We start from the raw sequence: 26,406 nt of genomic DNA on the forward strand, positions 1-26,406 counted from the left end.
GGGAGGAGGAGGAGGGGCGTGTCAGGGTGCAGGGAGGGGGTGCCAACCACCAGTGCCCTGAACCAGTGTCATCAGTGTAGGCGAACGTAGGGGTGCGTCGCAACTCCACTGACATTCCTGTGTTGAAACAAGTGAGCTGTGCTGTGTTATGAGCCACGGGCCAAAGAAATCTGTTCAGCTAATCACAAGGGATCAAACTTTATGTGGGGGAAGGTCATAGCCGTCCTGTTACGTTCAACAATCAGTGAAGTTCTCAATAGTATAAATGTTTTGTTTATTAAGAATGTTGGCAGTGTACTGTCATGGGATTAATGTTTTATTTCTACACTCAGTATCATGTATAAACTGAGGTTGTTCTTTAGTTTAGAGAAAGGAGATGATAGTGGTGACATCAGAGCAGGAGGTAAGTCATAATCTAAAGGAATTTGAAGATAACAAGTATGAGGTGGGGACTACTGTGACGGAACCCAACCCTACTTTCCATCTTATAAACTCATTCAAATCTACCATAAATCAGTAACTTATGTATACGTCAGGCTCTTGAGTTCGATATATATATATATATATATATATATATATATATATATATATATATATATATATATATATATATATATATATTCTGTTGGTAACGAGGACGATGGTCGCCACATACAATCATCAGAATGGATAATGTACTACAGTGTTTTAGAATGAACAGAAGATAAAATATGCCAGAAAATAATTGACTGGTGCAAAATTCGTAGTCAAGTCACAGGCCTTTGATTTACGAGGTTTTCATTTTTTCGTATTTTTAATGTTTCTTCTATATACCAGGTGAAAAAACACAAACCTCCAATATATTAATGTCATATTTCAGGTATTTTTCATTCCATCATATTTATATAGGTTGGACGGATATATGAGTAATAGGGGTTGGGTGCAACCGGGACTGCCTAGTATGGCCCAATAGTCCCACTGCAGTTCCCTCCATTCTTATGTTTTTATACCTGCTTTACTGATGACGTCACTAGAGGCCAGATAACAAAACCCTTACTAATTATTCAATGATCAATAAAAATAAGAGGCGTTTTAAGGTATAAAATAATTTGTATATATGAAAGGTATGTGGTTTGTTTATGTCATGTATATAGCTTATTACGGTCGCCTTTAATCACCTCCAAATGAACATAAGTAGTATATCCTGCACAAGTTAATCTACTGTGTCCTGCAGGATTCGAACCCACGCCACTCAAATGTTAATGAGAGTACACGACCACCGCTCATACTTATATTAAATCCCAGTCGATATGTTCATTTATTTCTTAGTGTAATTGCTTATCTTGATATGAACCCTAGTACACTGTTAGCCTTATCTAGTATATAAATACATTGTTGTCTATGTTTTATGTCCCGACTTATCATCATTCCTTAAACATTCACAGTCGTAATCATCCATATTTACAGAGTTTAATTGGTAGCTCGTCTTCCTCTTCATATTCCCAAGCCATAGAACTTTAAATTCCTCTAAAAGAAATTTCACCATTCACTCGATAAGTTTTTTGTACTGTATGTCTCATTTATTAAATTAACATAATAATGGAGGAAACTGCAGCGAGTCTATTGGCCCATACTGGCAACCCCGTTTACACCCATCGCCTATTGCTCTTATATCCCTCCAACCTATATTTGAAGCTACCCAGCGTTTCGAGTTAATGGAGATAATCGGTGACTTATTCCACTTATTCACTATTATTTTTTCAAACCAGTGTTTACCTATCTCGCTCGTTAATCTAAATTTGTATAATTTAAGCCATTACTACGTGTTCGCTCCTGGTTAGATAGTTTAAGTACCTTAGTTTAACCCTGATTTCCATTTATACACCTAGATCATATCCCACCTCACTCTAGGACTCTCGAGTGAGTGTAAATTAAGATGTTTTTAGCCTGTCTCCCTACTCAAGTAGACAGATCGTGTGGAGTGGGGCGTGGGGAATGAGGGGAGGCGAGGAGATGGGTTGGAGATGGTGGAACCGTGGTGTGAGGGTATGAAGGTATGTTGGGGTGAGGGAGGGGTAGGGGTACGGGTATGTGGGAAGATTCTTATTTCTGTCTTAACATTTACAAAAGAATTTTCCTTTTTTTGTGTTAATCTTTGCGGAATATTTTATTTTTGCTAATATGGATATATTATTGTTATCCTTCCAGTATGAGAGAAGCCATGAAATACATTTGCTTTAATAAAATGTTACAGATTAGTTCACACGAAAAAAAAACAGTATTTCGATCCAAGGTGTCGGTGAAGTAGAAAAACTTAGTCAAAAACACTAATAAATGATATGAAAACGAGGTTGGTTGAGGGTCACAGAAAAAGTCACATTTTATTTCAATATCATTAACAATTAAAGTAATAAAATAGATTGGGATAGGTTCTGACTATTTTGTGACGATGGCCAGAAAGACGATTGCCACATGCACAATTATAGCTAAAAATCCTCCATGCATCACAAATCCTATTAAAAATCATGTGTTTGCTATGGAATATATTACGAATTATATCAGGAATAGCAAATTCCTCATAAATTTGATCATAAGAACATAAGGAGTCTGCAATAGGCCGGTTGGCCTGTGCATGGCAGCTCCTGTCGAGAGTTACTACCACTCTCTATCATCCATGAACCTATCCAGTCTCCTTTTGAAACTTTCCAGCGTTCCAGCACTTACTACATAGTTGCTAAGCTTGTTCCACTCGTCCACCACCCTATTTGTGAACCGGTTGCTTCCTATCTCCCTCCTAAACCTAAACTTATCCAACTTAAATCAGTTGCTTCGAGTCCTATCCTGCTCGGATATTATAAGAACTTTATCTATATCCCCTTTATTGATTCCTTTCACCCACTTAAATACTTCTATCATATCTCCCCGCACTCATCGTCTTTCTAGGGAATGCAAGTTTAGTTTCTTTAATCTATCCTGATATGGAAGGCTTCTAAGTCCCGGAATCATTTTCGTCATTCTACGCTGCACCGACTCCAGTGAATTGATATCCATTCTATAATAAGGGCACCAGAACTGAACCGCATAATCGAGGTGCGACCTGACTAACACAAGGAATGTTTTGTTATAAAGATTATTGACCTAATTAAATGACCTCACTATTCCCACCTGTTTTAGTATTGACACTATTATGAGGTCATCTGACATCTAGCAACCTGACCTGAGGTCAGGTGAATATTCAACTGGTCTACCTGACTTACTGACTGAATACAACTGAATAACATGTAACTAGTACATTAATAACAATTACATTAATAGTATTCACAACAGTAAGAATAAAGATTAAAATAATAATCTTCGGGTGCTACTACAGTGAGCGGTCTACCGAGCTGGAGTTGTGTCTACCGGGATATTTACACTGTAGCATCTATTAACATAGCTTGGTAGACCGCATACTATAGTAGCTCCATTCTTCATTTGTTATTCCTAATATAAATATAACAATCTTATAATTCATCTCAATATAATTCATATTTTATTCCTATTATAAATTAGTTTTTCAAATAGACTTTGTGAGGTGGCAAAATCCGCACAGGAAAAAACGATCGAACATAGGGGAATCGTCCAAATAGGATGACCTACCCGAGGACCAGTAGGAACCTGGCAGCCGACCCCACACTATGACCACCAACCTCTTACTTAATAAAAAGTCAAACACTTCTATATAGCTCTGACTCTCGGGGTGTGGGAGTGGGGTTACGTGGGTGTAAAGGTGTGGGATGTAGCGTGGGGATTAAGAATATAGGAAAGGAGGAAACGGCAGCTATCCATACTAGACAGCCCCGTTTACACCCTGGGCAAAGTTGAGGGTAAGAAGGCCAGGGGAAAGCAGAGACTGGGATGGAAGATTTAATTTAAAAACTGGGTCCCCAGAGTTACACAAAATCATGAAGGATTGGTAAAAACAGCCCAAGAACGTTTGGAGTGGAGGACTGTGGTCGCCAACCCCCAGATTAAAAGGAAAGCATTCTGATTTACTGATCTGTTATAGCGTTACACTCCGAGGAACAGTAACGGATATATACGCGTCATGATAATAAGGACAGTGAAAATGTTAAACCAGGCTGCACAGGTTATTTGGAACGTTAACTGGTCCCAGGTAAGTGAGTTTTGAAATATACTTGCTCGGATTTTTTTTTTTTTATTATCCGATTTTTTTTACGGAGAAGTTAAATAAATGGGACTGTCCAGTATGGGTCAATTGGCCCGCTGCAGTTTCCTCCATTCTTATATTCTTAAATATTCAAATTTATTGTGTGCATTAACTCTCGGGTCACTCGCCTAAATGGTGTCAGTAGCGGTAACGCTTGCCATGTGATGTCATAACTCTTGTCACAGTTATTCAGTTTTATAGAATTTATATCTAATTCGTGAAGGATAGAGTCAGGCAAAAGTTGAGTTGAATGTTTAGCCGAAGTTCATTATTCATAGGAAAAATTTTGCACTTTGCGGAAATACAGTGTCTAATAGAAGAAGCAGAAGTTAGGTAACGCTTGCGAAGTTAGGTAGCATTAGCGGTAGTTAGGTGGTGTTAGCGGAAGTTGAGAAGTGTTAGTTGAAGGACGAAAGAAATGAGCTCCTGGGAGTGGGAGAGACCTACCACCGATTCCCACCTACACCAGCTGGGGAGGAGAGGGATGCCGCGACACTCGACCTTGACCAACCCGACCGGTAATTGTCGACATTACACCACCACAGCACCAGCCACCTCCTCACAAATGCACTCTCTCTCTCTCTCTCTCTCTCTCTCTCTCCTTCTGTTACTATATCCATCTATCCATGCATCAGTACTTGTATCCAATAATATATTCATTAAAGCTAATATTAATACACCCATCCAATCATTCATGATAATCTATCTTCCCATCTGCACCATTCTCCTCGCATAGTACTTTCCACAAACGTCAGTGTCATCCAAATCAAACTGTAAGACGTCGAGGCACGTTGTGTGTGACCAACAAACCAACACTAGTAAAACTCGACAACCAAGACAAGCTTCAAGTAACATTGTGTTGTCAGTAAACGGTCGTGTCGTGATGTGTTTTTTATTGAATTATTGTCTTGTATACATAACTCCTGTAGTCGCACGAGTGTTCTGCGCCACACCACCATTGCTAGGATTCTCAGAGGTTTGGTTGTTCGGTATTTGTTTATGTGGAACGTATTTAGGTTTGGTAGAGTATTGGTTATCGTTAGGGTTAAGGGCGCAGTACACTGGGGGTAAGTCATGGCATTCATGGGTTAAAAACATCGTACAGGAGGGATTGGTTGAGTACTCTGGGGATTAAGCCATCATATTCAAGGAGCTAAAATATCTCAAGTCAGTAACTCAGTAAATTCATTATGATCATGGGATAGTCATTATGGTTAAGTACAACCTACACGCTCTTTAGATCTGTGTCTATACTTAATATCTTCGTTAAGCCAGTTAAATACGCTATTACATTTCTAGTCAGAAGAATAATTTAACTTAGAACACTTTGTGAATCTGAACACAGAAATCTAGGGACCCTTGTATATACATGTCCCACCATCCACACTTTTGTTGATGTTGTTCCAGACGTAAGTTGGGTTTCCACAAACCATTCACCGTAATATCGCATAAGAACTTCGATTCTTCTGGGAACAGAAGGTCTATCTTGATATTGGAATCGCTTAGCCAAAAGTCTTAGCAATTCTGCAGCCTGTGGTTCCTGGACTTCGGGATTGAAATATCCACGCGTCCCAGGAGTCCAAATTAAACCACAAAAAGTGCTAATAAAAACAACAGTGAAAATAGGATTTTTTTTGGGGGGGAGGGTGGATTCAATCACGTGGTCATATTGCTCTGAGGTGATGCAACAGACGGGTTGATCCCAAACAAACAGGTCAAGAGGAAACATGTGTGGTAACACGTGTTTTCCCTCAGGTAATGGGATTAATATTTCTCACCATCCCCACCACTTATTGACCTGACCTCATCTTTCTTTTTCTGTACATTTCAATTGTTTCTCTTTAAGTTTTTGCTCACTTCTTCATTCGTTTTCCTCCAGTGTAACTTTTTAACATTCACCAACAGTATAACACCACATTTCAAAGGCCTCCAACTTCTTCTGGTGTCTGCTGAAAGTATTCACCACAGTCATGACCATACATACCCTTTCAGCAGCCTTTTTCTTAAATTAAAGTTAATGTTCCCTTTGTATTAGGACGTTTAGATTAATGAGTGCTTTTTTGTTTGCCTCATTCTTGTTACGATTTCTTTCACACATCTACCGTCACAGCTAACGTTCCTTCCCAAATACATAAAATGCTCTACTTTTAAAGTTCCTTGTTGCCTACCATAATTTTTATTTAAAGGGTATATTTCAAATTTGGAAACAATTATCAATTTCGTCTTCATAGCATTAATTCTTAAACCATATTCTTCACCCTTTTCCACTAATCAATTAACCAGTTTTGGTAACGCCTCTTTATTATCTATGATAAGAGCAGTATCATCTACCTTGAGCAGAGGCGAACCCAGGGATGTCTTGGGGTTCGTACCCCACCCCTTTCATCAGAAAAGTCCAATACTTTTACTTTAATGCAGTATTGTACTCAGTCGTGTTTGTATAGTGAAATCGTAAAAAGCAATTACTATTAACCTCATAATATCGCCTAATATCAAGTGAACATGGCGTCAGAATGCCCACGATATTGGTCATATTTCAAAAAATTTCTGGGGGCTTACAGCACCTCTCCCCCTCCTCAAACCACCCAGCTGGGTGGGCTCGCTGCGCTCGCCATGTTCCCTCCCCACCCACAACTTCTTGGACCGCCCCTTTTGATATGCCTGGGATCGCCCTTGTAGAGTATATTCGATATTACGTAACCATTGCTTCATTGTCACTTCGAATTTATTCTGAATACACAATATACTATACACTGTTAAAGACAGAACACAGCCTTGTCTTACTCCGTGTCTAACCTTGAACCAATTAGTATGTTCATTATTTACTAACACTGCAGCTTCCGGTTATCAATTTAATGAGTTTTCCATTTTAATTTTTTTCCAAATCAACCAAACAGATTAAAAAAAGGTGTCTTAAAGATCAGTTTTGTTCCACTTATTATCAGTCAAATATCAAGTAAACACTTTTTGTATTACTTAGCAAAGTTTAGGATAATCGTTAAATCAACTACAAGTCTTGCGTACATAAACCAGCTCTAAATAACACGGGGGACTGTATCCCCCCCCTCCCACGCAAAACTCATTCAGTCAAATCCCCTCCCTGACGAAAATTTACTTATGAATTTAATAAAACAAATTAAAAACATCCCATTAACTACTGTTACGAAAAAACATTATTTTATAAGTTAAAAAAAATATCTTATAAGCTGTGGTTAGATTGTCTGAAAATGTGTAATTGTATGATTGACAGGCTTGACAACGCTTAACGTAGGCTAACACCCACCTGGTACAGCGTTTGACCACACCACCACCACACAATATCCAGGGTTTTGTGTGTGTGTGCTATGTGGTGTTGGTGTGTGTGTCTGGAGAGAGATAGATAGACGGAGCATGACCAACAAATTTTCCATATTATGAGATCTCTTTCAACAACAATTTCCTCGCGGTGTTGCGAAACACTGACAAGGAGGATGCTGGCGGTTGGAGCCACAGCTGCGCTCCTAACAACACAACGCCCCTAAGTACACTACCCCTCCCTCAACACTTCCCAAGTCGGAAAACTATACACCCCCCCCTGTATAGCGACGACCAGGAATACATACACAGAAATACAGAAAAAATTAGACACCGTAAAAATAAAAAAAAAGACAAATTATATTACAAAATACCAAAATAAGTACACAAAATATAAATTATATAAGAACATAAGAACATAAGAAAATAAGGAGTCTGCAATAGGCCGGTTGGCCTGTGCATGGCAGCTCCTGTCGAGAGTTACTACCACTCTCTATCATCCATGAATCTATCTAGCCTCCTTTTAAAACTCTCCAGCGTTCCAGCACTTACTAAAAAGTTGCTAAGCTTGTTCCACTCGTCCACCACCCTATTTGTGAACCAGTTCCTTCCTATCTCCCTCCTAAACCTAAACTTATCCAACTTAAATCAGTTGCTACAAGTCCTATCTTGCTCGGGTATTATAAGAACTTTATCTATATCGCCTTTATTGATTCCTTTCACCCACTTAAATACTTCTATCATATCTCCCCGCAATCTACCTCTTTCTAGCGAATGCAAGTTTAGTTTCTTTAACCTATCCTGATATGGAAGGTTTCTAAGTCCCGGAATCATTTTCGTCAGTCTTCGCTGCACCGACTCCAGTGAATTGATATCTATTCTATAATAAGGGCACCAGAACTGAACCGCATAATCGAGGTGCGGCCTGACTAACGCAATATATAGTTGCAATAAGACCTCTGCACTTGTATTACTTACACTTCTAGATATAAAACTTAATACTCTGTTTGCCTTATTTCGAACATTAACGCACTGTTTTCTAGGCCGTAGTTCCAGGCTTACAGGTACCCCTAAGTCTCTTTCACAAGTCGACCTTTCTAGGTTGATGTTGTTAAGGCTGTATACGTTGACAGTATTTGTTCTACCAATATTAAGTACGCTACACTTGCTGGTGTTGAATTTCATTTGCCATTTCTCTGACCACCCCTGCAGTTTATTTAGATCCTCCTGTAGTGCATTTGCATCCTTCCCTGAAATAATCTGCCGCCCTATTTTGGTGTCATCCGCAAACTTGCTTATGGCACTGCTGATCCCACTATCTAGATCGTTTATATAGATTATGAACAAGAGTGGGCCCAGTACTGACCCCTGGGGAACCCCACTGGTTACACAGCCCCACTCAGATTTGACACCATCTACGCTGACCCTCTGTGTTCTATCGGTGAGCCATGATTTTATCCAATTTAAAACTTTCCCCTCGATACCATGAGCATTAATTTTTCTCAGAAGCCTCTGATGTGGTACTCTGTCAAACGCTTTGCTAAAGTCCAAGTAATTAACATCGTAATTATCGTCATTATCTACTACCTCGAATTCTTTTCTAAAACACGTCAGCAGATTTGTTAGACAATATTTTCCCTTTGTAAACCCATGTTGAGAGTCGTAGATTAATTTACTTTTCTCTAAATGCGATCGAATGCTATTTGCTATAATTGATTCAAGAAATTTCCCCACTACTGACGTCAAACTAACCGGCCGGTAATTTGACACTGATGTCCTGTGACCCTTTTTGAATATGGGTACTACATTTGCCTGTTTCCACAAGTCTGGCACAACTCCCGTGTCTAATGATTTTGTAAATAAATTTACGAGGGGTCCGCTAATCTGTTCCTTACACTCTTTCAAAACTCGAGGGAAAATTTCATCCGGCAGTGCAACAGATGATGGTGGTAAAACTCACAGGTGGAATAGCTGCTAAATTATCAGAATTTTGCCCGACTACCTCATGCAGCCGAAATGGTAGGAGGAGGTTTCTATTTATGAAAATTGATGATAATAAAAAATAAAAAGATAAATATAAAAAAGGAGGTAAAACAAGTGAAGCCATAAAGAAAAAGAGGAGACAGTCAAACACAAAAATGAGAGGAAGGAAGTTGGAAAATAATAAAAGAAAGGGAAGAGAGGATGATACGATGAAATATAAAAATAATGAAGGAATAAGAGGGGGTGGGGTGGGGGGTGGAAGTAGACGACAGAGCCATACAGATGAGCCACATCACAGCTCTGGTCCATGAACGTGGGCGGGCATCACTTTAACTGGCATCAGTCTTTGTGTGTACCTTGTTTGTGTATGTTTGTGCGTGCATGCATGAGCCCGTGCGTGCATATATGTGTGTGTGTGTGTGCGTGTTCATTATCATCATCTTGCCTTTGAACTACTCCTGCCTCTATTTTCCACCATTCTTCTGACAGTTGTTTTTTCTCTAGATATTTTCAGTTGAGGATCTACTTCGTTATGCTGTTGTTGTTGCTGCAATAAGACTTAACCACCGCCAGAACAAGTTCTCTCCTCTCCTCTAATACGCCTGTCCAGCACTTCAGTTTGAGTTATTTCCAATTACTTATTTTTTTTTATCTTCCCGGGTTCCTGTATAATTTTGTGTGTTATGGATGAATGCCACACCCATATTATTCGTACATCATAACAGGGATATATAAATATATGACAGACACGGAAACACCCGCCCACTGGCCAGGAGAGGCACCAATTTTTCCTTGTGTGCTTGCGTGCTGACACGAAACATCATTGTGCCAGCAACTTGAATAAACAAATTTATTTCCTCAATTTTAGGCAAATAAAAATCCTGCTTCGAAAGACAAGGTTTTTTGGAATAAGTATAAACACAGCACATAAGAAAATAAGGAGTCTGCAATAGGCCGGTTGGCCTGTGCATGGCAGCTCCTGTCGAGAGTTACTACCACTCTCTATCATCCATGAATCTATCCAGCCTCCCTTTGAAGCTTTCCAGCGTTCCAGCACTTACGACAAGGTTGCTAAGCCTGTTCCACTCGTCCACCACCCTATTTGTAAACCAGTTCCTTCCTATCTCCCTCCTAAACCTAAACTTATCCAACTTGAATCCGTTGTTCCGGGTCCTATCCTGCTCGGATATTATAAGAACTTTATCTATATCACCTTTATTGATTCCTTTCACCCACTTGAATACTTCTATCATATCTCCCCGCATTCTTCGTCTTTCTAGGGAATGCAAGTTTAGTTTCTTTAACCTATCCTGACATGGAAGGTTTCTAAGTACCGGAATCATTTTCGTCATTCTTCGCTGCACCGACTCTAGTGAATTGATATCCATTCTATAATAAGGGCACCAGAACTGAACCGCATAATCGAGGTGCGGCCTGACTAGCGCAAGATATAGTTGCAATAAGACCTCTGCACTCTTATTACTTACACTTCTAGATATAAAACCCAATACTCTGTTTGCCTTATTTCGAACATTAACGCACTGTTTTCTAGGCCGTAGGTCCGGGCTTACAAGTACCCCTAGGTCTCTTTCACAAGTCGACTTCTCTAGGTTGATGTTGTTAAGGCTGTATACATTGACAGTATTTGTTCTTCCAATATTAAGTACGCTGCACTTGCTTGTGTTGAATATAATTTGCCATTTTTCAGACCACCCCTGCAGTTTATTTAGATCCTCCTGTAATGCATTTGCATCCTGCCCTGAATTAATCTGCCGCCCTATTTTGGTGTCATCCGCAAACTTGCTGATGTCACTGCTGATCCCAGTATCTAGATCGTTTATGTAGATTATGAACAAGAGTGGGCCCAGTACTGACCCCTGGGGAACTCCACTGGTTACACGACCCCACTCAGATTTAACACCATCTACGCTGACCCTCTGCGTTCTATCGGTGAGCCATGATTTTATCCAATTTAAAACTTTCCCCTCGATACCATGAGCCTTAATTTTTCTCAGAAGCCTCTGATGCGGTACTCTGTCAAATGCTTTGCTAAAGTCTAAGTAAATAACATCGTAATTTTCGTCATTAACTACTACCTCGAAGACTTTCCTAAAAAATGTCAGCAGATTTGTTAGACAAGATTTTCCCTTTGTAAACCCATGTTGGGAGTCGTAGATTAATTTGCTTTTCTCTAAACGCGATCGGATGTTATCTTCTACAATTGGTTCAAGAAATTTCCCCACTACTGACGTCAAACTGATCGGCCGGTAATTTGACGCTAATGCTCTGTCTCCCTTTTTGAATATGGGTACTACATTTGCCTGTTTCCACAAGTCTGGCACAACTCCGGTGTCTAATGATTTTGTAAATAAGTTTACGAGGGGTCCGCTAATCTGTTCCCTACACTCTGTTTGTGGGTCAGATCATAACGAGAGCAGATTTGAAAAGGTGTGGTTATGACGACCTCAGTGATCAACATCAGAGTGAGATCAGGTCAGGTTTTTGCGTCACCTCAACCAACTGCTGCACCACACTTAAGCAACACACGTCAGAATGGAAGAAACTGCAGCTGGACTGTTGGCCCATAGTAGGCAGGGCCGTTTACACTCGACCTCGATAGCTCATATATTTGTTCAACTTATATTTTAAGCTTCCTAGCGCGTTCGAGTTATTGATGATGTTCGGTAACTTGTTCCACTCATCCACTGCTCTATTTCCAAACCAGTTTTTACTTATCTCACGCCTAAATCTAAATTTGTCTACTTTAAAACCATTGCTACAAGTTCGCTCCTAGTTGGATAGTTTAAGTACCTTTGTTTTATCACCTTTTCACATTTGGTTAACCCTGACTACCATTTATACACAAACTATATCGCCTCTCACTCTACATCTCTCGAGGGACACTCTACAACTCTCGAGGGAGTGCAACTTCAGATGCTTTAATCTGTCTCTATACTTAAGGTTCCTAATGCCCGGGATTAGTCTCGTCACCCTCCTCTGTATGCTTTGTTGGGATTCGATATCCACCCAGAAGGGTAAAATAGACGAAAAAAATTGTCAGAGTAAAGTACTTTTGTTGGTTTTCAGGTTACGACAGGAATGTAACCTCAGTTAACCCAAGGCCCCGAGGACCTCACTTTCCAGGTGTGTAGAGATGTCACTGTATGTGTTGGCGTGTTGTGTGTCTACTTCCGAACTCTTTGACTCACACTGGTGACGATGGCAATGGATATCGATAGCAGTTACTGTGATAATATATTAATACATACGCCTGTCTTTTAGTGTGAATCTCTATAACAAACTTGATATTCACTCTAAAATTAATCACCTGAGTATATCACATGTGAGCTATAGAAGGATCATCTGAAGAATCTTTACCTCAGTTTTTTCACCTAAGGTTCACCAGGATTAACCGGTACTAGGAAAAAATGACAACCGGAAAAAATGGCACAGGAAAATATGGCATAGGAAAAAATGGCACAATTTTCATACTAGGAAAAAATGGCACAACAAATTTCACTTCGAGTTCACGAACCACAAACGAATTTACGAGCTAACGAACCTGTATTTGAAGCTATCCAGCGTATTCGAGTTAATGATGATGTTTGGTAACTTGCTATATCACCTTTGTTTAGCCCTGACTTCCATTTACACACCTCGATCGTATCTCGTGTTTCAGTTTGATACATATGAAAGAATCCCTTGGGGTTTGACTTCGCCTCACTTGCTACCTTCAGTTCATTATTCCTCTTTCCTTTTCTTATCTCGGTCTTAACCCTACTGGCCAATACTTTATAATAATCTCGAAGGTAAACTTCACCACGATTTATTGTCCTACTTATAGCCTTCCTTTGTCCAATAACGTTCTTTAAATAATTGTTTATCCATTTGGTGGTCATTGTTGTTTGATCTGAATTTTCTATATGTTATGTTCTGCCTTTGTGCATGAAGTAACTCAATATTCAAATTGTTGTGGAACTCGTCAACCACAGATCTCGTGATCAGGTCATCCTCAACCGTCGTATTTTGCGAGGTTATCGTTGTCATGTTCACTTGGTAAAGTGAGGTCGTCCTCTGTGGGTACATTGTGTTGGGTCACCTCACGTGAGGTCATGTTTTATGTTATGACGTTCATATAACTCTAAGTAAGTTTCAGTAACAAACATTGTAAAATTTTAACGAAAACATGTCATTAAAAATTAATATGGCACTTTTTCCTTGTCTGATGATGATGCCTTTCTTCCGGTGCCATATTTTCCTATTGGCATTTTTTCCTGTGCCATTTTTTCCTACATTCGGATTAACCACCCAAGCACTAACCTAACCTCACCCCCTCATAGCTTTAGGTGAAATGAGCTAGGGTGGAGATTGTGTGACCTGTAAGTAGGTCAAGTTTTTTAAAGATAAAATTAGAAGTTTTCCTTGAACTTATATTCCTATCCTCCCATCTCCCCAAGACTCCTTATCATCGAATGTAGGAAAAAATGGCACCGGAAAAAAGGGCAAGTTAGTGGTTCGTGAACTCAAGTGGAATTTGTTGTGCCATTTTTTCCTAGTATGAAAATTGTGCCATTTTTTCCTGTGCCATAATTTCCTGTGCCCTTTTTCCGGTGCCATTTTTTCCGAGTACCTTATCGTCATGTTAGGACTTTATCATCTGTCAGCTTTGATTACGATTATGCGGTATACTGGACGAGAGGTTACTTGGAAAAAAACGGCTCTGGAAAAAATTGCAAAACATGTCAACTGTAATAGGTGCCCGGCAAACCCCCCCCCCCGAGTTAAAGTGCAAATTACGACAAAAGCATCCCATTTTTTATTATTAATATTTAATTAAAAAAATATATTAATGTTTCTCAGGGAGCATCAGATGTTCTAGTTGTCACGCTCCTCCACCAGGAAGTACGTGCGTGCATTTGAGAGAGAGACTACCATATTCCTTATCATAACCCACAATATTTATGACCTTTTAATGTATCTCACTTTGACATTTCACATGACCCAAATGATCCTTGACTCCTAAACTCTCCCAGAAAGCTTAGCCAAGGATCCTTCATTACTCTCCCTGACCACGGTAGCATATCCTAACTTTTGACCTCCGACACATTTTTTGACTCAGGGTGCAATAAGTTCCGCCTCTCACATGACCACAGTAGTTTTCCGTAAGTTTTAACCTTTCTTGCGTCCTCTGGCCTCTTCCAGGATGAGCACTCGGCGGCAGCTCTCATGGCGGGCGCGGCAGGGGAGTCAGCGCTTGAGGGAGGGCAGCCGCCGCGCCGCTGTCAATTGCTGGGGGGACTTCGTCAACCCACAACTTGTGCCGCTTAAGATTACCTTCTTTATCATCATGGGCGGTACGTAGCCAACCCACACCACGGTAAGTAACCAACCCAATTCACGGTCAAAAGGCAACCCACGTCTCAGTAAGTGCGGTAGCTAACCTTAAGCTTCCTCTCGGTAAGCAGGCATAAAAATATAAGGAGTCTGCAATAGGCCGGTTGGCCTGTGCATGGCAGCTCCTGTCTAGAGTTACTACCACTCTCTATCATCCATGAATCCATCTAGCCTCCTTTTAAAACTCTCCAGCGTCCCAGCACTTACTACAAAGTTGCTAAGCTTGTTCCACTCGTCTACCACCCTATTTGTGAACCAATTCCTTCCTATCTCGCTCCTAAACCTAAACTTATCCAACTTAAATCCGTTGCTACGAGTCCTATCCTGCTCGAATATTATAAGAACTTTATCTATATCTCCTTTATTGATTCCTTTCACCCACTTAAATACTTCTATCATATCTCCCCGCACTCTTTTTCTTTCTAGGGAATGCAAGTTTAGTTTATTTAATCTATCTCAATATAGAAGGTTTCTAAGTCCCGAAATCATTTTCGTCATTCTTCGCTGCACCGACTCCAGTGAATTGATATCCATTCTATAATAAGGGCACCAGAACTGAACAGCATAATCGAGGTGCGGCCTGACTAGCGCAAGATATAGTTTGCAATATGACCTCCGCATTCTTATTGCCATGCCTCGGTACATAATCATCCCACACCTCGGTGAATAGTCAACTTAAGCTATAGTAAATGGCTAGCCAACACCTCCAGAGACAGCAACGTTAGCCAACCCATGGGTATACGATAGGCAGTCTAAGCTTCCATCAATAAACAGCCCAAGCTCCACAGATAGCCGACCTACGCAACTTTAGATACCATATTTACCCTCCACAGACAGACATCCCGCTCCACTTGAGATAGCCAACCCAAACTTCCAGAGACAGTAACCTTCTATAATGCTAAACATAATAAACTGCTGCCTCCTTCTTAAGTTCGTCAGTCACACAGGGGGAATGGCATTGACCTTATTATATCTCTTGCAGCAACCCAATGCGTGGCACCCTTTACCACCTTGTTGCTGAGGGCGCTGGGACTGACGGTGCAAGAAACGGGGTTCATCTTTACTATTGGGCCCCTCATTCCAGTATTAGCTCCACTCCTAGCCGGCATCATCGCAGACAAGGTCGGCAACTTCAGAGTAAGTTCGCTCACACACATTAACACTTCTGTGCTTAACCTTTCTGTTTTAGGGTCGCTGTAGCAAACATTTTTAACAGATGCACGAGATATCCCGTGTTCATTTAATGCGTTTCGTCTTAATAACTCTTTTGCCTCGCCTCAATGCTTAGATTTTAAAGCAAGTGACTAGACAAATATGTGAGGTTTAGATTATTAATTATCATGTTAAATGTCTTCAATTCGGCTTTGTACCTTCACAGGCAATCGTGTGATCCATTTTCTCACAATTAACTTCTCGGTTATCAGGGTAGATTACTTTACAAGTGCTTTTTATACCCCGTCGTAAAAAAAAAGTCTTTCTAATGAGAAGATAAGAAAAAAATTATGTTTCAGAACTGTTTTCCGTCATACAGTGGTTCTACTTAATCATCTTAAAGCTGCTTTCTGTTTATATTTTTGTATCTATTATATTAATCTGAAGCTGTTAAACTGACCATTCGTAAGTGACATTAATATCCGGTTAATAATCAAGTATAAGAGTGACAAGTTTCTTCAGCAGCCGTAAAAAATATTTTTCAGTTAATGTAAAACATTACCAAACAGACTTTGTTCAATGTTCTTCAACAGTAAACTATGGCAACCTCCCACATGTTTAGTGAGTGGAATGACTTTTAATTTGTATAAACATTCATATACTATTTATGGTCATGAACAAATATTATCCACTATTATCCAGTCATTAATAATACCTAACAGGCGAAGTTACCATCACTGGCTTGTTCTCTCTTGCAGTGTATCCTAGTGTTTACCGTGGCCCTGAGTGGCCTCGTGACCCTGTTCTACCTGGCCATCCCTCCAGCCCGCACCACGCCCAAGTACTCTGCCACTGTCTCCTTCAGCCTCACCTGCGACTCAGATTTCGTCCTCACACTTAACTCCGCGAGGAAAGATAAGGAGAAATGTGACTTCTTCAACAAAACTGTCATATTGCCCTCGGTGGAAGCCAAAGACTGCGGCTACGTGTGCGCTGAGTCAGCCGTCGAGTATCCCGCAAAACTACTAAAAGAAATCAAGCGAATTAAGCTGTTACAGTCGGTCAACAGAACGCTGTATCACATGTGCAAAATACAAAATACCAAAGAGAACGAGAAAATGCCGCAGAAATGCTTCAGGAAAAACCTAAATAAGTCTCGAAGCTACGAGAACATGCCGAAGTCTTTTCAAATCCACAACCTCCTTCTGCCACTGTCGGAGATGAACCGAGAAAACCCAAAGATTTTTGTTGCCAACTATACCATGGCTCCTGAACTGGCCAGGAGCTTGGAGTGCACCAAGGGGCGCGTTCCTAAGGTGATTTCTATCCCAAAGATCACCATATCAGAAGATGGTCCAGAATTTTCAGAGAAGAACGCGCACGTCGTGTGCAACTTCCATTGCCAAGTGTCCGTCATGCACAACCAGACGTGCGAAAAACGTCCACACAGCGAAGTACATGACGTGACGTTGAGCTTCTGGCTCTTCGTTACGGTGAATGTTCTCAGTAAACTTTTCATAGGACTGACGTACACGCTCTTTGAGGTGGCGGTAGTGGCCATCCTGAAGGAGTTTGGCTACGACTACGGCCTGCAGAGGATCTACGGCTCTATCGGCGGCATGGTCTTCGCTCCTCTCTCAGGGTTCTTTATTGACCATTTTGGGAAAGGCGGCCATTACACGGATTATTAGTAAGTGTTTTACCCAGTTACCTCCTAGTGTGGAACTCCATATCATGAGATGATGTTATTTTATAAAGTAAATTTCTATCTTATACAATTATTTATATATTTTAATAAAAACCTAGAAATTCACTCTACAAATCCAACCATAATAACATAACATTGCTACTACTCTTAAAGCAACAATTAAATCAATGTTTCCTACACATTATAATTTCCCACTACAGTAACTCCACCCGTCCTTTGTTAAATAAAGTATAACACAATCAGGTAGGTCAAATATATTGATTCTTTTTTTCTTGTTATCACAGCCTACATTTCTTCTCCTCGCCTCCTCCCTTAAGTTATTCTCTGCTTTCCTATCTCAGCCATTTATCCCTTCTCTCATCCCTATTCTTCCACACTTGTTTCCCTCTTTCTTCCTCTGTATGTATTTGTTATCACTTTTCCTCTTCCCTTTTCTCCCCTATTCTTTTCGTTTTTTTCTCTCTCTGTCTCCATTTGCTCACTCTTTTAACCAGTGAGTCTTCTTTAATAGCGGCTTTACAGATGCACACTGCTGACAACCTCTTTGTCTTCCGTACGCAGCGTGATGTTCATCCTGTACTGCGCCTTGAAGTTGTTATGTGCCCTTCTACTGGTGAAGGTGGATCTGCGCTTCAAGGTGCCCGCCAGGAGCATCTGTGAGAACATGGGCAACCTCTTTAGGAACCTGGAAGTGCTGCTTCTACTTTCCGTAGTCTTCATATCCGGTGAGTGAGTGAGTGACTGAGACAATATTACAAGATAAAAGTAAACAATATTCTCAGTCATTTCACACAATGTTTATCCCTTTAATACCGTCAAGCGTCCCTCCCCCTACAGGCATGTGTTATGGGTTTATCGAGAACTTCCTGCCGTGGCACCTACGTGACTTAGGGGCCAGCAACTGGTTCATCGGCCTCCTCACCACTATTGCCTCCATCGCCGCCCTTCCCTTCCTCGCTTGCTCTGGAATCATCTGCAAGAAGTTCGGCAATTTCCAGTCCATCGCATTTGGTCTTCTTTGCTATTCCATCCGCTGCATCGGTGAGTGTTGGTGGGGCGTCTCAAGATGATAGTGAATGTAGATGATGGTGGTTGTCCGTAGATGATGGTGGTAGTGGATGTAGATGGTGGTGTTGAGTATAGATAATGGTGGTAGTATTGGGTTTAGTGTACAGTATAGGGTGTTGTTAGTTACAATAAACCCTCTAATAAAACATTAAAACCAGACAGCCGCTAAAACAGGAAGGCCAAACAAACACTAAAACAAGAAAAACAAACAGCCACATTACACTTTCGTTGCTTGAACAAACCTCTCACGAAAAGAAAAGTTTCCGCCTAGAGGACATCTTGTGTGATGCAAACTGAGAATAATATGTTAATTGATAGAATATTACTTCAAGCTCCGTGGTAAGAGTGGCTGTGTATAGCGGAAGAGAACACTTAGAAGTAACAAAGGAAGAACCGAAGAAAGAACCGTTGTTGGCACAAAGTCTTCACTCTTTTTATCTCGCTTACTGTACCTGTGAAGGCTAACACAATCTTACTCACATCAGCCGCTCGTATGAGGGTGACGAGCTAGCTGGAGGGGAGGATGGTGAAGGAAGAGGAAGTCTTAATGTATGAAAGGTAACTTTGGTAAGATCACAGATAGGTGTTGGGTGTTCATCAGAGGTTGTTAACTACGTACAATGATAGGTACTGTACCATCCACAGCTGTGCGTTGTATATAAAAAGTAGAAAGTACTGTAAATGGCGCTCTCTTTCTCTCTCACACACTTTCGTTATGGTATATTACATTATAAAATATCATATATTATGTTACATTATATTTATTCATTGTACGCGATAAGTTAAGATTTCATACTCATCAGGCTAATTTAATGCAGTCAAGGGATTAAAGTAAACCTTGATTGAACTTCAATATATAAAGTAAAAGAGGATGTACACTCGCTACACAAATTGTCTGCAAGGTGGGGTCTCATGGATGCCAAAATTAAAACTGCGAATCCTGTTGTCTCGAAAGGCTTGTCAAAATCCTCGTATGCTGTGTCATTGTTTAGCAAAAAAAAATGCAAATACTTTTTGTAGTGAGTGTACACCGTATAGACTGGAGTACGGCGGCCGAGTGAATACAGAACTCGTCTCTTATCTTTGAGGACTCTGGTTCTTGATCACGGCACCCCTAGCTTACGAAGTCGTGAATGGGTACCTAATTTTACAGTGCCGACTACACGACCACCTTGCTTACCGAAAAAGAGGAGTCTACTTTATGCTGTGCCTCAACTGCCCCTACTGGGACCTCAAGCCTGCGAGACTCACTTTCACTTGCCAATATAGATTGGTTCAAGTATCATACAATTCCACAGGTCACGAGGTTTCACTTATGTCCTTGAACGAGCGATAAGTGAAGACCGATAAACCAACAGTAAGGACAGCTTGGTGAAGCAACAGTACGAGGGGCCTGGTGAAGCAACAGTATGGGAGGCCTGGTGAAACAACAGTACGGGTGGCCTGGCGAAGCAACAGTACCGGCGGCCTGGTGAAGTAACAGTACGGGAGGCCTGGTGAAGCAACAGTACGGGAGGCCTGGTGAAGCAATAGGAACATGTCACCGTAATAAGTCACTTACGTTAAACGCCAACATGCAACAACGTCTCGCAGGGATGACTGTTGTTGTGGCTCTTTATCGCTGGTCCTCCTCCACATAACAGTCTGGAAAATTTATACATTGGACCGACGTCTTCAATTGGGCGTTTTCTCCTCGTGTAATTTATGGTAATATTCGGTCTGGATCTCCCTCCTAACAGCCTTTTGTTTATCAAGGGCAATGAAGGCGAAAGTCCTTGTAATTGGTTCGTTCTCCGTGTATCTATGTAACTATTTGTCTTAAATAGTTCTCTAGGTGCAGTTATTGTGTCTTTGTTTATTCAGCGGGAGTTTACGTATCGTGTCACTAGACAATGGCATCGGTTTGCTGTGACTTGGTTATTTTTTTTTCAATATTCTCATTATGATTTTTACACCTTTAAATTGCTACATTTTTGTGTACACTCGAAGTTTCTACATTTCCTATTAGCTCATTAACTGTTGTTCTCGAAATGTCGTTCTAAAAGCTTGCACTATTTTTTTTTTCAGTTTCCAAATGCTTATGTATATAATGAATAGAATGCAAACTGATGGCTGTGCAATGTACAATATTTGTCTTCAACAGAAATTTTTTTTGGTGACATTTATTTCGTGATACCAAACGCCTTACTTAGATCAAGGTTCCTAAAATAGCATAAGAGTATAGGCTGACAACAAATGCGCGCACGCACACACATGCACGCACGCGCGCACACACACACAGCAGCAGTTATAACCAACACGAAGTCTTACATCTCCCACACTTGTCTTCCTTCCTGCAAGAGACACCCTTCGCACCTCAGACCTTGACACACCTCTTTGCTGCTTTTTATATTTCTTTCGTGTAAAATAACCAAAACTTACTTAACACAACGTTCAAGTCTAGTCCTCAAGGTCATGGTGCTACCTCACTTATTTCACCGAATCTTATCATCACAAAGCTTAAGTCTAACCCCCTGATGTCTCCTCGCTTATGTTACTTAACACAAGGCTTAAGTTGACCCTGAAGGTCCTAATGCCTCCTCGCTTATGTTACTTAAACTTACTTATCACAAGGTTAACGTCTAGTTCTGAACATGCTATGTGTATCCTCACTTCTATTATGGAGAAAACTATAGCCTCTCTCCCCAGTCCTCAACCAATCAGAACCACTTGAGGCCATCACGGAGACGGGGCAGCAGGGTTGAGGCTCACACCCACAGCTTGTGTACGCTTCCTCTCCCCATAAAAAGTGTGCCAGCACAAGCAATCAAGAGTGCCTGGCGTTCTTCTACACTCCGCTTTTAGATGATTATTTTTGTATGCTACACAATACTGGCGTTCCCTAGCCTTTCTACTTCCATACTACTGTGGTTTATGTCTAACCTCTTCAACACGTTATAATAAAATCTTAGCATATCGCTCTACGATTAATATAATTAATTTGATAGTAACAAAGAAATGCAGCATTTCAGTGTTCATGGCGCCCAAACCACCTAATTGAGATAATTATATTTAAAGAGAAAACGGTGTCCCTTACCTTGCGTAGCCTAGACCATATCAACCCTATTAGTGCCATCTACGTATTTGGGCTTTCCGAGGTGTTCTCCCTGATTAAGTTAGTCCAATCGTCATTATGACAACTTCTGTAGTTTAAAGCTTTAGAAGAGTCGCCAGTCATCACTATCTTTTATGACCTGTTAATAACTGTTATTTGTGAAGTCGTTCACTTTTAACATATTTCATTGTTCAGTTTTCTTTTAAAACATTTTTAACACTGTAACCAACACATAATACAAATAATAAGAGTCAACTGTTATGCTACCACATCAGGAGCAGCAGCAACTGCTTGTAAGCAAATGACGACTGTCAGCCTGTGACATTAACCTTTTCAAAAGAAATGGGGCTAAAAGGATAAAAACCACGACAAAAACTAAAACACGTCAAGTGCACTTCTAGGGGGTGAATATGGATAATTCTCAAAGTAAGGAATAACTCTTTATTTCACGTTAAATGTCTCTAAAACAGTTAGGTTAGTTGTACAAGAACGACAAAATATCAACAACACTATACACATACTTAAAGAAGTATACATAAGCATTCCCCTCCATTCCTCCAAACACGAAAGATTACCAGAGTAGAAGCGAAAACCTGAGACGAAGATACTATGCGATATACTACATGTATACTTTATGTAGTATGTAACTCGAGGTATCATCAAGCGGGTGCAGCTAACTTTTGTGGAGGAACCATCTGACGTTATTATAAAAGTGACACCAAGAGCACGGAGGTATTGATTATTTTGGCCCTGAGGCTAACGTGTCCCCCTGTCTTCTCATATAAATACCGGGAGCGGCGCCATGATGAGTTAAGTGGCCCGCCTCACCTCCCACCCCCCTGTACACTTGTCTTCTGCTGCCGCTGTTGCTGCTGCTGCTGAATAAAATGTCTCGCCTCACATACACTTAAATGCCATTACACACAAGCATATTTACACGCTGACACATTCTCACGCCAGAATACTAAGGAAGGGAACACCCCCCCTCACCTGTATTCACCACAATGCCTACACAATTCCTACCCTCTCGAACACATCTCCTGCTAGCCAACACCATATATTACACACACACACACACACAACGTGCGCGAACGATGACCATATTTAAGTAGAATTTTAAAGGTGTAAAAACTGCAATCAATTCAACTTTCAAACCCATAGCTGGCAAACCATATAATCTGAAGCCAGTGAACAGGACAACTCAGCAACTACACTGGCTGACCGAGAATACCAGTTCGTTAGCAGATTTATATCCAGGTCGTTAATCACTGATAGATATGTAAGAGGCAAATGACACCGAGACACTTGGCTAGAGGACTACCGTGCCTGAAACTCGAACTCTTGTAGCTCTCACTTGCGACACGAGCGTATTAACCAGTTAATGAATGTGGTTGTCTCTCGTGTTCAAGGCAAGTCTATAGAGGGCCTACAAGGCCATCAAGGTTTGAATTTATTTCAGGTGTAAAGGCAGAAGCTAACACAGCAATCACTTTGAGTTGACGAGCTTTATTACCCATTGTCAAGGAATAATTCAAGAAGACCGGACAACTCCCCAACTGCACTGGCAAACCATTATCACGGAACGCGATCTGCAAATCGATTAACGTCCAGGTTCTCAATTACTGCGGGATAAACAAAGACAAATGGTGTAAAGAAAATTGTGTGTAGTTTCACTCTTCTTGGGGATCGAACCATACGCATGCACGCACAGCTATTACACGCATATACATAAACACATCCAAACGTATGTATATAATAATGGTTGCCTTTCGCGTAACGAGGATGGCCGGCCCAAGGGCCACCTAGGCGTGAATTTAAGATGCAGAAGCTGTCGCCAACACAACAACCACACCCCAAGTTAACGAGCTGCATGACCCAGTGTCAAGGAATAGTCCGAGAAGATCGGACAACTCGCCAACTGCACTGGCTAAACCATTACCCCGGAATACGATCCGCAAATCGATTAACACCCAGGTCCCCAATTACTGCTGGGTAAACAGAGGCAAATGGCGTAAAGAAACTTGCCCACAAATATGAAAATACATGCAACCATTGATACAGAGAGGCCTACAGCCAGTCCCCTTGGCAACGCCCTCTTGGCAACGCCAAGCACGCACGCATCAGCCCTCCTAGCAACGCCTAACACACACACACACACACACACACACACGCACACACATACTTACTTGTACACAAGCACATACTCACTCATACACAGGCACACAAGCACACATTCACTCTTTAAGCATTCATTTGATACTTCCAATGCCTGGGTTATGACCTTCGTGGTATGAATTCATATAAATCATCACATTAAACTAAACACCGACTTAACCACGACAGAGGCAGTGCGGGCGGTGGAGCACCTGTTCTCTGGTAGCGGGAGGCACTTGTCGCTAAGGGTAGACCCACACATTCAGAGCTAACATGCACTTCTTCCCATACCAACATGTTCATTATTACAGAGACGTTCACCTACCCTAAGAAAATGTATTTGATAAAAAAAAAATGTTCAATGATAGTTTCACACAAACAGATATGTTGTATAGACTGTACGCATATACTGTAGCTTCACGAGTCAATGTAGAAACTAATCAAACATAATTGTACAAATACTCAAAGGGTAAAATATAGGAAGATGAGACTAAACACACTAGCACACTTGGATATTAAAAAAATATTAATTTATAGTTGCGCATTGAGACAGACAGACAGACAAGTAAGGACAACGACGCACTTAAAAAGTACCGTGGTTAGTTCATGAACACGTTATGAAATGAACAAAGGAACTGATAACTTAATGCAGATTCACAACTCAAATGTAAATATGGGATATATCAGAGTTTAGACACACCTGAGCGCGCACACACCCCTAAAAGCATATACGCATAACATAGTCGCTATCATGAACATCTACACTATGGTAGCAACAGTTCGAGTAAATCTCAACGCTATTTTAAAGAATTCTGGACTATCATCTCATAGAATACCAGTTGAAGATCATATTTCATCCCCATAATATACCCAATGAAACGCAAGAAACACAAAAGATCCACCGTCATCCTCATTTCTGTATTTTGTAGTAAATTTTACTAGAATTTCACAGAGAGTAAGAGGGTAAATATATATCTCCTCCTTCAGGTTACTCCCTCATCGTTGACTACTACTGGTGTGCACCCTTTGAACTGCTGGAGGGGGTCACTACCGGCCTCCTTGTGACCGCTGCCATCATCTACGGTGCTCAGCTATCCTCCAAGACTAACTTGGCCACACTCCAGGGTGTTCTGGCTACCCTGCATTACGGCCTCGGTGAATATCTAACTTTTTATACATTACTAATCCCTATAGTACTCTGAAGACATTACTCGTTAGAATGTATCGAGTATCTTTAATTCCTGTTTTCAGGGATCGTGATTAGAATTTATGATTTTCATCAATTGTCCGATCGCCCAAGCGGCTAACGAGCCGATCAGTGGTTAAGAGAATAAAAGTATTAGTAGGTTAACTAACATTGTTAAAAAAACAAATATGTTTTTTGTCCGTTATCTGTTACGATTGAGTTTTTTATTGCTTTACATCGTATTAATTAACAAATCTCATTACATGCTTTAATTTTGCAGGGAAGAGTATTGGCAGTTTACTCGGCGGATACCTCATGGCTACTCTGAAGGCTCCATTTGCTTTCCAAGTTTTTAGCGGGATCGCTCTTATATCTGCATTCGTGTATTATATAATCGGCAAATTAGTCATCCTACCACGGCATGCTAAAGATTTAAGACGGCGGCAAGAAATCATGGCTATGCCTATTGAAACAATATCTCGCAGAGAGCACAAGAGGAGAAGCAAACTCTTTAAAGAGCCAGGCGGTGATTCCGACAGAGTGAAGGAGAAGCCAAAGAAACAACGGTCACCCTCTCCAATACCAGTCACAGAAAACGTTCAAGTTCACATGGGAGAAAACGGGGCTCTTGACGAAACTCAAATGACAGACTTGCCTGCTGACGATACTATGATTTCCTTGGACGAATCATTTGTAGAAGATGAATCAAAAAAGAAGGAGGACAAGTAACAAATTTCATATTCATCATACCATTTCTAGCGCCAATGACAATTCACCATCTGTTTTTCCTACACTGTACTTTCCATAGTCCCAGTTGCATGTTAATAGGTGTATACTGTATATACACCGTAGGTCCGTACACACAGCATCATTATGTTTCACTGTATTGGTCATGGGAAAAGAGCAAAGCAGACTCAAATCTTCCCATTTCGATGATTTTTAATTGTACTATTTAGTGAGTACGTTATATGAGTGGCCCGTCGGTGCGTTGAACTAATTAGTACTTACATAAAACACGTTTCTGGCATGCCATTTAATTTGTTCATGGTTATTTTATCGAACAAATTATGTATAAAATCAAACTAAAAAATATCGATAAAAGTGCTAAGCCTCAACAGGCAAATCATGTATGTATGTCTTTTATGTCAATGTTTTGTCTGTCTACTTGTAATCTGTCATTTACT

General features: G+C 40.7%; 1 protein-coding gene across 8 annotated transcripts; it reads left to right on the forward strand.

Annotated features, from left to right (window-relative positions):
* Positions 1–26,208, forward strand: LOC121853918 (major facilitator superfamily domain-containing protein 6-like). Of its 8 annotated transcripts, none has more exons than XM_042348317.1 (9): positions 1–131; positions 9,971–10,089; positions 14,669–14,820; positions 15,843–15,997; positions 16,771–17,702; positions 18,282–18,445; positions 18,558–18,761; positions 25,024–25,191; positions 25,503–26,208. In XM_042348317.1, exons 3-9 carry the CDS (start codon positions 14,670–14,672, stop codon positions 25,949–25,951), a joined length of 2,223 nt encoding a protein of 740 aa, XP_042204251.1. In that variant the 5' UTR covers positions 1–131; positions 9,971–10,089; position 14,669; the 3' UTR covers positions 25,952–26,208. The 8 variants fall into 8 exon arrangements, with proteins under 8 accessions (XP_042204251.1, XP_042204250.1, XP_042204247.1 ...); XM_042348316.1 differs by having other exon boundaries at positions 9,971–10,083; XM_042348315.1 differs by lacking the exon at positions 9,971–10,089 and adding an exon at positions 12,554–12,610 and having other exon boundaries at positions 4–131.
* Positions 26,209–26,406: the final 198 nt, after the last annotated feature.

Source organism: Homarus americanus, unplaced genomic scaffold, assembly GCF_018991925.1.
Source record: "Homarus americanus isolate GMGI-L3 unplaced genomic scaffold, GMGI_Hamer_2.0 scaffold18703, whole genome shotgun sequence".
NCBI classification, from domain to species: Eukaryota; Metazoa; Arthropoda; class Malacostraca; order Decapoda; family Nephropidae; genus Homarus; species Homarus americanus.

What these genes read in the sequence shown, in the direction of transcription:
- LOC121853918 (XM_042348317.1), top strand. Translation starts at nt 14,670, where the DNA reads ATGAGCACTCGGCGGCAGCTCTCATGGCGGGCGCGGCAGGGGAGTCAG. An exon ending in GGCCATTACACGGATTATTA is followed by an intron (nt 17,703 to 18,281) that starts GTAAGTGTTTTA and finishes TTCCGTACGCAG; the next exon opens with CGTGATGTTCATCCTGTACT. An exon ending in TACCCTGCATTACGGCCTCG is followed by an intron (nt 25,192 to 25,502) that starts GTGAATATCTAA and finishes TTAATTTTGCAG; the next exon opens with GGAAGAGTATTGGCAGTTTA.